At 36.4% G+C, this 13,828-nt stretch overlaps 1 protein-coding gene across 1 annotated transcript; it reads right to left on the reverse strand.

Annotated features, from left to right (window-relative positions):
• Nucleotides 1-1,119: 1,119 nt before the first annotated feature.
• Nucleotides 1,120-13,598, reverse strand: LOC107786580 (uncharacterized). The gene is made up of 4 exons (XM_016608083.2): nucleotides 13,118-13,598; nucleotides 4,862-4,940; nucleotides 2,740-2,808; nucleotides 1,120-1,539 (listed from the first exon to the last, which is right to left on the reverse strand). Exons 1-4 carry the CDS (start codon nucleotides 13,459-13,461, stop codon nucleotides 1,435-1,437), a joined length of 597 nt encoding a protein of 198 aa, XP_016463569.1. The 5' UTR covers nucleotides 13,462-13,598; the 3' UTR covers nucleotides 1,120-1,434.
• Between the last annotated feature and the right edge of the window lie 230 nt (nucleotides 13,599-13,828).

Genomic DNA, 13,828 nt, shown 5'->3' on the forward strand with positions numbered 1-13,828 from the left:
ATTGTTGATCACCTTACTATCTTGTTGTTTTTATTCTGCTTTTATATGACTTTTTGGTACTCTACTTTCTTGTCTATATTTTCATTAATGTGATGCTTATACTTTCCTGAGCCGAGGGCCTATTGGAAACAACATCTTTATCCTCATAAGATAAGGATAAGGCATACACACTACCCTCCTCAGGCCCCACGATGTGGGATAATACTGGTTATGTTGTTATTGTCGTAGTAGTATTCAACATCAAATTTTTGTATGCTCGGGGAGTAACAAGTAGTCAAACTTCTTAGTGTGTATTTGGAGAGTAACTTTGGACTTTAAAAAGTTAGACATAAGGTCAACAAAATGGCCTCTGGAATCATAATACCATTTGAAATTACTCAATTAACTTTGGGCCTCAAGGTATTATTAAAGGCAGAGCACATCCCTATGCATTGACCTTAACTGTGCTTAGGATTCTTTCTTACATAAAAGGTTTCTAAATAAAGTTTCAACTATTTTAACATTCCACCTCTACCCTAAGTATGCAGGGTTTAAGAAAAACCAGTTGACTCTACAGCATAGGGGCACATATATTGTGAATTTGTAAATTATTAGGCAACATGCATAAATTCAAGGATTAAGGCACACAGCCGAAAATACAGTGTTAAGACCATCCCCCCCCCCCCCAAACCCTCAAAGTTAATCTTGACAAATATTTACAAAGGTTAGCTTCAGATTGTCTTTTATATTTCTGCAGTCTTGCGTGCGATGCAAAATGGGATAGATACAGAGGATTCGTACAACCAAATCCTACTAATTTCGGATTGAGGTATAGTTGATTGATTGATAGTCACGCGATGCCCCTAAGGCCGAGGCCAATAACAAAGACAATCACTATGTTGTTGTATTCATACAGCCAAACTGCAGGCAGCTAGCAATTTTCCAAACTAGTCAAGCATACCCAGTGTATTCCCATAAAGTGGGTCTGGGGAGGGTAGAATGTATTCAGTCCCTACCCCTACCTTGTGAAGGTAGATAGGTTTTTTCCGGAAAACTAGTCAAGCAGGTAATTGGATACAGTACACAAACAATGAACATGTTGAAGATGTCGGATATGATTCATTTGACAACAACAGTTCCTAGGAAGTCAATAATGGCCATCTTTAGATGTCTAAAAGGAGCTGTTCAAAGAATGTACAACAATGCAACTGGAAAGTCCAAAGTCAAGAAACTATCTTGACAAACTCACCAGCCACCAAAAAGACAGAATTAATTTATATCTTACAGGGACAGCGCGATCCACACTGGTGGATCTTCTTCTGCCAAAACAATCAGCTTAAAGTTTATGTCCCACTTGAAGATGAAAAAGAGACTGCAAGAAATCGGATGAAGTACCATGTAGATAAGGAAGCTGAATGAGTGATGAAAGTTGGGAAAGTACACCAAACTCGATGCTCATGATTCTTTTGATTGCTCCTGTGATCTGTATATACGGAATGCAGCGACGCACATTGTGGCATTACCAAGAACTGTCAAAGCTGCTTGTAGAGCCACTAATACCTGAAATTCATGCATCCAATGCGTGTCATTTAAAGCACACAAAAGAAAGAAGAAAAAAACAAGATAAGTATTGTCTAAGAATACCAAGCAATGCTTCAAATGGGAAAAGCTGGAATAGAACTGGAGACGAAACGCATGCGCATTGCCTTATGGTTTAAAATTTAAATTGACCAGTTCTTGTAAATATATCAATTTCGGTTAAATTAGGAATACTTGAAAGAAGAATTATATTCTACTATTTCCAGCAAACGAGTGAAAGTGGAAGGGAAATCAACAAAATTCTTTAAAGCATTAAATAGTACTTTCCACTTTTTTGAAACTTTGGTGAGTAAAGGTACTAAAAGAGGTTGAGGTAGACCTAAAATCACATGGAAGAAAGTCGTCTCAAAAGACCTACAATTTCTTGGAATCAATGCAGACTTAGCAAAAGATAGGGACAATGGAAGAAAAAAGATTCATACGATATCTACTAGTTTGGAATAGGTTTTAGTCTTGCTAGTATGTTGATTTTGAACATATTACTTTTCTAGGGAGTATTTTTTCCGGTAAAAGTATAAAGAACTTTTATTATTATTATTATTATTATTATTATTATTATTATTATTATTATTATTATTATATAAAACTTATTTTTCACTTTTATGTTTATTTGGTATGATGATGACATAAGTTGAGTTTAGATGGAAAAACATGGTCAATGAGTATTTATACAGTCAATCCCAACTTGTTTGGACTGAGGCGAAGTTGTTGTTATAGTGTCTCTTTGTTTTTTTCTTATTGGGTTCAAGCATTTATATCCAGATTAGTTGCTGGTACACTTACAAGTTTATCACAACTATTACTATATCAATTGTCAATGGTGTGTATAACCAATAATCTAAATTCAGGTTCACTTTAAAGAATGTAATGACAAAAGGACAGGAACGAACCCACCCACCCCCTCCCCAAACTCCCGCAGTGTATAAAGGTCATGGCAAGCAAATAGAAATGGAAGCTAGCAAAGCAGTTATAAGGTTATTAAATTGCAGTAATTTATCAGTGTGATCATACAAACAATCACCTCACTCCCCCTCCCCCACCCCCACCCCTTCAGGAAAAGCCAACTATCTCTTGAACCACTATACGTTTTTTTCCTAGTAAGACTTTGTATATGGTAGAAATTTCCTGTTAATAAGTAAATAAGTAAATTGATACACTTACCTCAAGGGACTCTGAGTTGTAAAAGAAATGCCAAGTGCAGGCACAAAACGCTCCACCTAGCAGGGGCACCTACACCAGAGAGTTGTACTCATAAGCTGCTAAAGAGCCAACAAGAGGGAAAAGACAATATACATTTGGCGGAAAACGCTGGAAAAAAGAAGAGAAACCAATACCATAGCATGTGGTAACCTTTTAACAAAGACTCGAAAATCGTGTGACCACCTAATCTAAAGGCTGAAACTCTTAATCAACATGTTTACCTCTGTGACAAAGGGGATATAAGATGTATTGTGTTTAGAACCCATTTTAATTCCTCTTAAGTTTACAATACAAACATAGAGCTGTTGGCAGCGTCGGCAGGATCAGCAGTAATTATCAATTCCCATCAGACAGTGTACTTTGGGAATTTAAATAAGTCATCCATCACTTTAGTGAATCAAATTGCTCTATAGGTATATTTTTCTTCTTTTATTCAAATTTTAAATTAATTACATACAAACATGGGAAGTCAGTTTCAAGAGTTACCTAATTGACACTTTTTTCATGACATACACATATAGATTGCAAACTACCTCACCAATACCTCCTTAAACAACTGTCAGAATTTCATTTTTTTACAATTGGTCTACAGTTTGGTCTACACCTCCTTAAACAATTGTGCCTTACCGAGTGTTAGTTTTGTATTTTTGCTTTGGTTTTCCGATTGGTTTGCTTGTTGTTGTTCCTTCCTTTTATCTTTCCTGAGCCGAGGGTCTGCCGGAGACAGCCTCTCTAACTTCTTAAATGTAGGGGTAAGGTATGCGTGCACACTACCCTCCCCAGACCCAACTTGTGGGATTACAATGGGTTTGTTGTTGTTGTTGATCTACAGTGCAACACTCCTACTTACTTTATGGAGAAAATCCAAATGTTTACTGAAGGAACTAACAAGCATCAAGACACAGTCTCAGGTTCCTGTAATCTCATCATGTCCTGCATAACCATCCAGAGGGAGAATTATTTGTAATGGTAGCAGCAAAGCTGCAGCTGGCTAGTGCTTGAACAAAAACTTCCTATGCTTGAAAATTTTATTAACTTCAGTTAATTTCAACAATATCAATTTCAAAGAAAGTTTCAAAAATCCTTGGGAAAAAAAGTACGATGAAAGAGGCTAATCCAGATTAAAGAAATTGACTGAACAGTTATCTGGTTCATAAGAAATTGTTCCTACTTGACAAATGTCATGTTAAACCTGCACAATGCCGAGATAGATATGTAGTTACTTTATCGATTGCGGGAATCTGGAGTATGCAGTGCTTTTGGTGCAAAGCAACAGCTTAAAATACAAATGGCTAAGGCATAATACAAAAGCGGCCACTCAAAGTTGTCAAAAAATTTCATATAGACATCTAAACTAAGGCTACGACCAACTGAACACCTGATCCATGCTCAAAGTATGCCTATTAGACACGCGTTGCTGACATATGGCACTGTGAGTGTACCACACTTATTCCAGACGCGTGAGAGGCGATATTTTAAATAAATAAAAAAGGATTCTCTCCCTGCCCCCACATTCTCCAATTGAGAGGCTGACTTTTACAAGAGTTACACTCTCCTGCGGTGCATGTATTTGATACTTCTTTTTCAACTCATTCTATAGTGATCACATGAAAACGTACAAGGCCTCTAGTCTAATGAGCCACAGGTTGAGATGGTCTTAATATAACAATCAGGATAGTTTAAACACCCACCCTCTCTTATGTCTTTACAAATTATAGTCTTATCTATATTGAGAAAAAACACATGAATACATGTACACTATTGACAATTGTAACAATGACCCACAAATAGTCTCTTAAATAAATCAAATTTCAAACGATAACACACATAGTGGGTGAAATAAGTAACATACATTAGAAAAGAGCCAGACATGTCGCTGGCGAGAGTTGAACCTGTGACTCTTTTGGTTACAACACTTTGGCCTAAGTGTTTGAGGCGCGCCTCATTGGCCAATTAATGGTTAAACACAACATTCCAGAGCCGGAAACTTAAAGCACAAAAGTTAACCAAAATCAAGACTTTATGCATATTATGAATCAATCTGAACCAAGTTTCACAAACTCTAAAAATAAACAGTACTCACCATGCCCCAAGAGAGTCCCTTCCAAGAAGCATTCCCAGACTTCTCCCCGTATTGCCAAACCAGAGCCATCGCAGTAACCCTTTTAAACAAAGTATTAGCGGTCATTTCATTCAGCACAAAAACAGACTCTCTCGTCCCAAATTAGATATAAAAGTTGCAATCTTTCCACATCTAGAGACCTTGATGTGAGCACAATAGATATAAAACAAACTGTGTTAGGGTCGGGCATTAGGATAGTGCGGAATTTAAAACGTTATAATGACAATAACAAAGACAATGCTAGTTGATAATAACGGCAAATAATACATATAAAGGAAGTACAAATTTAACGTGGTTCGGTCAAGGTGACCTACATCCACAAGCGGAGAGGAGCAATTTCACGATACCAACAAGAGTACAAAAGAGAGTAACTACTTTAACTAATCCCAAATACCCCAAGAGCATAACCTCACAAGATCACTCCAAAGAAAGGGTTCACAAAAAAAAAATTCTCAACACTCACTAGCTTACAAAATACTATACAATAAATGAGGAGAAAGAAAGACGAGAATAAAAGGCTCTTGAATTGGTGTGTTCTGAAAAGGAAGATCTGATCTCCTTTTATAGGAGAAAAGAACGGTGGCTCCAAGTTTGTTACAACAGAAGATATTATTCTCCTCCAATCAAATTCTTTCTTTGACTCCAATATTGTAAAATAGGCATATGTTTATACAAATAAAATGGACCCCACAAGATAGCCAAAAAAATATGGCCACATTACAAATCCCCACCTTGGTCTTGTTTTAGCTGATCAAGTAGATTTGTTCCACCCTCTCCGCAAAAGCTCTTGTGGGCTAAATCATTCTTTATAAGTGCCAATCAAGTTCACTTGCTAACTGGAAGAGGCTTTGTGAACATGTTAGATCTTCTTAACAGAGACCTTTCCATTAGAAATGGTTTCTCGGATGAAGTGATACTTGATATAAATATGCTTTGTGTTCTCATGATACATCTAATCTTTAGTCAATTGAATGGTACTTTGGCTATCACAAAAAATGGTAATACCTCCTTGATGTAAACTGAGTAAAGCAAATAGACCCTTCAACCATAAGGCTTCTTTGATCGTCTCGGTTACCGCTATTGATAAAGCTACTACATATTATAATGTAGCTTTCCAATTGATAACGCAGCCAACAACAACAACAACAACAACAACCCAGTATAATCCCACAAGTGGGGTCTGGGGAGGATAGTATGTACGCAAGACCTTAACCCTACCCTAGGGTAGAGAGGCTTAGACCCTCGGCACAAGAAGATGAAAAGCGACAATAGAATAATAACAACATAACCAGGAAGATAGTACCAAGGATCTAAGAATCAGAAAATATACCTGGAAAAGCAATATCAATAATCAGTACAGTGACAAGGTCCTAGAAAATAGTACGAGCACAACATGTACCACTAGCATACTAAAACATGACACTGACCGACTAGACTTTCACGCAGAACGGAGCAGAAAAACGCTCACTACCTACTAACCTACAACCCTAATGCTCTCCCTCCATACCTCTCTATCAAGGGTCATATCCTCGGTGAGCTGGAGTCACGTCATATCCTGTCTGAGTACCTCTCCCGAATAATTCTTTGGCCACCCTCTACCTCTCCTCATACCCGTCAGAGCCAACCGCTCACACCTCCTAACCGGGGCATCTAGGCTTCTCAATTAATAATGCAACCACCAATACAAAATACGTAGCCTATCAGTGATATTTTTTGTCAAGATCACATGCATAATCTAAATCTACAAAACTAACCAAAGTGTTAGTATTTCTCCCAAACTCCCAACATGTGTTTGAAATACCTTGCAAGTATCTGAGAATCCATTTCACAGCCTGCCAATGTGTTTTACCAGGGCAAGCCATATACCGACTTACTACACTCACTACTTGTGAACTATCTGGACGTGTACGCACCATTGTATACATAATATTGTTGACTGCACTAGAATATAATACCTATGTCATATACGTCTCTTCTTACTCTGACTGTAGTAATTGAAAGCTGATAACTTAAAATGAGCAGCAAGAGGGGTAATCACCGATTTAGCATTTTTCATGCCAAACTTCTTCAAGTACTTTTGGGTCAGGAATAGCTCGTTGGCTCCTCTATCTCTTTTGATCTCCATGCCAAGGATTTTTTTAGCTGCTCCAAATCTTTCATCTCAAATTCACTTTTCAGCGGACCTTTTAAATTGTGAATTTCTGTCAAATGCTTAGCAGCAATCAGCATGTCATCAACATATAATAATAAGTACAAAAATGAACCATCATTTAACTTCCGAAAGTAAATAGAACTAGTATACATGCTCATCGAATAACCATGAACCAACATAAAAGAATCAAACCTCTTGTACCATTGTCTTGGAGACTGTTTTAATCCGTACAAGGATTTTTTCCAACAAGCAAATATAATCTTCTTTTCCTTCAATTTCAAATCCTTCGGGTTGATGCATGTATATTTGTTCCTCAAGTTTTCCATGTAAGAAAATTGTCTTAACATCAAGTTGCTCTTATTCCAAATCTTACAAGGCAACTAAGGCACGCAAAACAAGAGTAGAACTATATTTAACAACATGTGAGAAAATATCATTAAAATCAACTCCTTATACCTACCTATAGTCCTTTGCAACTAATGTTTCCTTATACTTTACATTTTCAACCCCTAGAATGTCTTCCTCTTTCTAGAAGACCATTGAAATCAGAGTCGGATCTAACCGGATCGATTTCAATAGCCAATATGACTCTAACAAAGACTTATGTTGAGAAATTTGACTGAAATACAAACTTCGGAATGTGACAATTAAAGATGGAAACTATCCTAATTCAAGATGGCTTGCATTTGGTATTACAAGGAAAGGAGAAGAAGCCGGATAAAATAACAAACGGGGAGTTTGCCATCATAGACAAAAAAACAAAATTAGGTATTATCTTAAATCTCTCAAATGAGGTTTTACGTGAAGTTTCTACAGGAACCACAGCCAAAGGCATTTTGGCTGTGGGATAAATTAAAAATCATGTATATGAAAAGGACAATGGAAAGACTTTACCTGAAGCAAAAGCTTTACATTTTTCGTATGGCTGAATGTACCCCTATACTTTCACATCTTGATATATTTGATTTCCTTCTTATGGGTTTGAGTAATATAGATGCTGAAATCAAATATGAAGATCAAGTCGTGTTATTGCTTGTTTCCTTACCCCAGTAATTTAAACATATAAGAGATACTATACTTTATGGAAAGGATAATATTTCTTATAAAAATATCAAATCTATCTTAAATTAAAAAAATAAACAGATAGATAGAGATGTTACAGGAGAAACTAGTGGGAACGAAGGTGAAAACTTATTCGTAAGAGGGAGATCCTATCAAATAGTGAGAGGTCTAAATCAAGGTCAAAGTCCAGATACAAAAATGTTGTGTGCAAATATTGTCATAAGAAAGGTCACATTATCTCTGAATGCTTCAAGTTGAAAAGCATACGAAAAAAAATGAGCACAAGAGTCTCTTCTAGTTCGACTTCAAGAGTCTACACTTCAGGAGTTTCAACTGTATTTTGCTCGAAAGTTAATGCGTTTGGCTCAAAACGAATGTCAATATCAACATCCACCTGCTTCTGTGTGCTCTTCCCTTTACCTATATTACATGAACTAGAAGACTTTTTCTAAAATGACATAGATGATTCATCAAAAGTTAGGTCTCTGCCAATTACAAACTTTGGTGCCATGGGATCAGGACACTATAGTTTGTATCCTTTCACCCTAGATGCATGACCCAAGAAAAATACACTTTTTAGCCTTTAGCTCTAATTTTCTATCATTTACATGCGTGTATGCAGAACAACCAAATATCTTTATATCGGAATGATTAGCAGGAGTATCTGACAAAGTTTCCTCTTGAGTCTTAAAATTCAAAGGTGCAGAAGGCGCGCGATTGACAATATAACAAACTGCAGAAATAGCATATGCCCAAAAGGCATTTGTCAACCCAGTGATATCATGCAATGAGCTCGTTCCTAAAGAGTTCTATTCATCTATTCTGCTACACCATTTTACCGAGGGGTTATCCTCACAGTGCGTTGTCGAACAATTCTTTCATTCTTGTAGAATTTGTTTGATTCATCATTACAAAATTCCAAGTTATTATCTCTTCTAAATCGCTTAACATTTTTTCATGTTTGCTTCTCAATCAAAACTTTCCATCGTTTGAAAGTTAAGAAAACATCACTTTTATTTTTCAGGAAATAAACCGAAACTTTCCTTGAATAATCTCAATGAAAGTTAACATATACCTGGCACCACCTTTTGATGGGGTACGTGAAGGACCCCAGAGATCTGAAAGAATGTAATCCAAAGTAACTTTTGTTCTGTGAATTGCTGAGTTTTGAAGTTGACTCTTTTTTTTCCTTTCCGGACATAGAGTGTTCACAGAACTCAATATTTCTAGTACTTTGGCCACACAAGAGACCTCATTTGCTGAGGATGGAAAGACCTTTTTCACTCATATGCCCCAATCGCATATGCCACAATTTGGTGATGTAAGAATCAGACTTATCTTATGTTGAAACTGAAGCAACACATGTAACAGTGGATCCCTACAAAGTATATAACGTACCAGATCTGCGTGCTTTCATGACCACAAGAGCACCTCGAAAAACTTTTTAAATTCCACACACATATGTATTTTCATCCAAGAGATTCTAGAGTGCCCGAAAAAATGAGATTTTTCTTCAAGTCAGGAACATATCTAACATCGGTGAGAGTTCTCACCAAACCATCAAGCATTCTGATTCGAACTGTACCTTTACCAATAACGTTATAGGCAACATTATCAACACAACTCCACCTTCAACAGATTCATATGTGGTATCCCAATTGGGACACATATGATAAGAACAACCCGAATCCAAAATTCACTCATTTAGATTTAAAATTATTATTAGTTGCTAAAATTATAGTTCCCTCTGTCTCATCAGCAGCTACACTTACTTCGGCGATGTCAGTATCTTTGTGCTCATTTTTCTTTTCCATATGTTTTTCTTTGTTTTTCAACTTAAAACATCAGAGATAGTCTGGTCTTTTTTATGACAATATTTGCACACGACATTTCTGTATCTGGACTTTGATCTATTTGAATCCTTTTTATAGGATCTCCTCCTCACAAATAAGCTTTCACCTTGGTTCTTACTGGTTTTTCCAGTAATATCTCTATCTATCTGTTCATTGATTTCAAGATAGATTTGATATCTTTATAAGAAATATTATTCTTTCTATAAAGTATAGTATCTCTTATATGTTTAAATGACTGGGGTAAGGAAACAAGCAATTATACGGCTTGATCTTCATCTTTGATTCCAGCATCTATATTACTCAAATCCATAAGAAAGGAATCAAATCTATCAAGATGTGAGAGTATAAAGATACCTTCAACCATACGAAAAGCGTAAAGCTTTTGCACAAGTCTGTTTTCCACTGTCCTTTTATATACAGGGTTTTTAATTTATCCCACATGTCTTTGGCTATGGTTTCTACAAAAATTTCATGTAAAACCTCATTTAAAAGATTTAAGATAATACCTAATTTTGCATTTTTGTCTATGACGGCAAACTCCTCAGCCATCATTTTATCCGGGGTTTCCTCCATTTCTTATAGTGTCAAATCTAGGCCATTCTGAATTAGGATAACTTCTATCTTCATTGCCATATTCCGAAGTTTGCACTTCGATCAAATTTCTCAAACATAAGTCTTTGTTAGAGTCATATTGGTCATTGAAATTAATCATGTTAGATTCGACTTTGATACCAAAGCTCTTCAAGAAAGAGGAAGGCATTCTAGGGGTTGAAGATGCAAGGTAAAAGGCATGATTAGTTGCAAAGAGCTACGGTCAGGTACAAGGAGTTGATTTTAATGATGTTTTCTCACATGTTAAACATAGTTTTATTTGTGTCTTGCTTGCCTTAGTTGCATGCATGATGTGGAATTAAAACAACTTGATGTTAAGATAGCTTTCTTACATGGCAAACTTGAGAAACAAATATATATGCATCAACCTGAAAGATTTAAAACTGAATGAAAAGAAGATCATATTTGCTTGTTGAAAAAATTCTTGTACGAATTAAAACAGTCTCTAAGACAATGGTACAAGAGGTTTGATTCGTTTATGTCGGGGCATGATTATTCGAGGACCATGTATGATAGTTGTGTTTACTTCCAGAAGTTAGTTGATAGTTTATTTGGGTACGGATTGTTATATGTTAATGACATGCTCATTGTTGCTAAGAATTTGGTAGAAATTCATAATATGAAAGGCCAGCTGAAAAATGAATTTTTTTTTTATGACCGAAAAATCCGTAATGGGCCCGCCCCTCTACCTTTCTCCACTTAAATATCAGGCTTTGCTTTGCATGGTGTGGGGGCTTGAACCTGTGACCTAAGACACAAATCCACCACCCTTTGCCACAACTGAAAAGTGAATTTGAGATGAAAGATTTGAGAGCAGCTAAGAAAATCCTTGTCATGAAGATCAAAAGAAAACGAGGAGCCAACAGGCTATTCCTAACCCAGAGGAAGTACTTGGAGAAGGTTTTGGAGAGGTTTCGCATGAAAGATGCTAAACCAGTGAGTACCCCTTTTATCAATGCTCAGTCATCACAGTCAAAGGAAGAAGAGCTTATGTATGCAATAATGCATACACGTCTAGATATTTCACAAGTAGCGAGTGGTAAGCCGGTATGACTTGACATGATAAAACACATTGGCATACTGTGAAATGGATTCCCAGATACTTGCAAGGTACTTCAAATACATGTTTGGAGTTTGGGAGAAATACTAACATTTTAGTTGGTTTTGTAGACTCAAATTATGCAGGTGATCTTGATAAAAGAAGATTACCGACATGCTACGTATTTTGCATTGGTGGTTGCACTATCAGTTGGAAAGCTACATTACAACATATAGTAGCTTTATCAACTACAGAAGTAGAATATATGGCAGTGACCGATGCGATCAAAGAAGTCTTTTAGTTAAAGAGTATTTGCTGAACTCAGTTTACACCAAGGTAGTATTACCATTTTCTGTAATAGGCAAAGTGTCATTCACTTGACTAAAGATCTGATGTATCAAGAGAGGACGAAGCAGAATGATAAAGTATCACTTCATCCGAGAAACCATTGCTGATGGAAAGGTCTCTGTTTACAAGATCAACACTAGAGACAATCACATGTTCACAAAGCCTTTTCCAGTTGGCAAATTCAAGTTTTGCTTGAATTTGATTGGCATTTATGAAGAATGATCCAGTCCACAAGGGCTTTCGTAGAGACGGTGGAGCAAATCTACTTTATAAGCCAAAACAAAGCAATGTGGAGATTGTAATGTGGCCATATCTTTTGGCTATCTTTGTGGGGTCCATTTTGTTTGTATAGGCATATGCCTATTTTATATTCTTGGAGCCAAATAAAGAATTTGATTGGAGGGAATAATATCTCCTCACGTAGCAAACTTGGATCCAACACTCTTTTCTCCTATAAAAGGTGATCAATTCTTCCTTTTCAAAACACACCAAGTCAAGAGCCTTTTATTCTCTTGTCTTTCTTTCTCCTTATTTATTTTAGAGTATAAGAGAGTGAGTATTCGGTAACACCTGTGTGAACCCTTTCTTCGGAGGGATCTTGTGAGGCTATACTCTTGCGGTATTTGGGATTAGTTAGAGTATTTACTCTAATTATGTACTCTCTTTTGTACTCTTGTTGGTATAGTAAAATTGTTCTTCTTCGCTTCTGGACGCAGGTCACCTTGACCGAACCATGTTAAATTTGTACCTCCTTTATATGTTTTGATTGTTGTTCTTATCAACTAGCACTGCCTTTGTTATTGTCGTTATAACGTTAACAAATTGCTTAGTGCAAAGGTACTTTTTTCAATATTTTATATATTTTTAACTGGTAAAAACTTACCTCCACTAATGTGTACACTATATAGACATGTTTTTGCTTACCCTCTTATCAGTAAACCATAGTTAACTAATATATATACTAAATCATAGTTAACTAATATATATTCTTACTTTAACCATGATAAACATCGTGTAAACATTGTGTGTTGGTAAATTTTTACCTAACTTAGTAACTTAACTCATATGTCAAAAGTCTTTATTTATAGCTTATGCTAAATAAATTGAAGAAAAAAAGGATTAAAAAATACTGTGTATTGCAGAGTAAATACCATTCAACAACGCTGGAAACATGAATAGCCCAGGTGGGTAAGGAGAGAGCATTAGTGGGTTCGTTGAATTGGAAAGAAGAACCCGCTATAGCAGCTATTTCAGAAGCAGATGCAGTGTCAGGTCCCACCATTAGTGTGGCTAAAGTAACTCCAGTGACCCCCAAAATAGTGGCTGCATTTTTCAAGTTCTGAGATGAAATGCTGTTGGTGGGTGCTGGAAATAGTGATCTTTGCTTTGCAGAGAGGAGAAATTTGGAAGCAGCCGTTTGTGAGCTGAATTGGGTTCGTGTTGGTTGGTGAAAAGGGGCCAGTTTTGATAGAGAGGTTATGGTTGGAACTGCCATGGCCGTTTATTTGATGTTATTTGGCGCAGTTGTTGAGATAAGTGAAGAACCAGCTCGCATTCTGCAAGAGCGACCTACGGATTTCCCCTTGCCCTGACCACACTTTTAACAACCCATGTTATAATAGCACGTATATTTTGTTAGCATATGTTGTAAACCGTTGCTTATATAGTAAATAATTTAGTATATAGAATTTAGCTTATATACGGAAGATTAAATTATCGGTTATTATTAGTCATAAAGTTTATGTTTACAATCCAATGATGGAATTGGAGAAGCCATCGGAATGGTTGTAGCACAAGATTAAATATAATTTATCTTGATTATGGGAATGGTTTAATTCCAACTTCTTGTGCTAGTGCATTTT

Source organism: Nicotiana tabacum, chromosome 1 (assembly GCF_000715075.1).
Source record: "Nicotiana tabacum cultivar K326 chromosome 1, ASM71507v2, whole genome shotgun sequence".
Taxonomy (NCBI): Eukaryota; Viridiplantae; Streptophyta; class Magnoliopsida; order Solanales; family Solanaceae; genus Nicotiana; species Nicotiana tabacum.

Bases quoted from the DNA above. Each gene is read 5' to 3' on its own strand.
- LOC107786580 (XM_016608083.2), bottom strand. From the start codon at position 13,461: ATGGCAGTTCCAACCATAACCTCTCTATCAAAACTGGCCCCTTTTCAC. The intron at 2,809-4,861 runs GTGAGTACTGTT...TCTCTGGTGTAG, and splicing joins AGGGACTCTCTTGGGGCATG to GTGCCCCTGCTAGGTGGAGC. The intron at 1,540-2,739 runs GTAAGTGTATCA...CATGAATTTCAG, and splicing joins ACAACTCAGAGTCCCTTGAG to GTATTAGTGGCTCTACAAGC.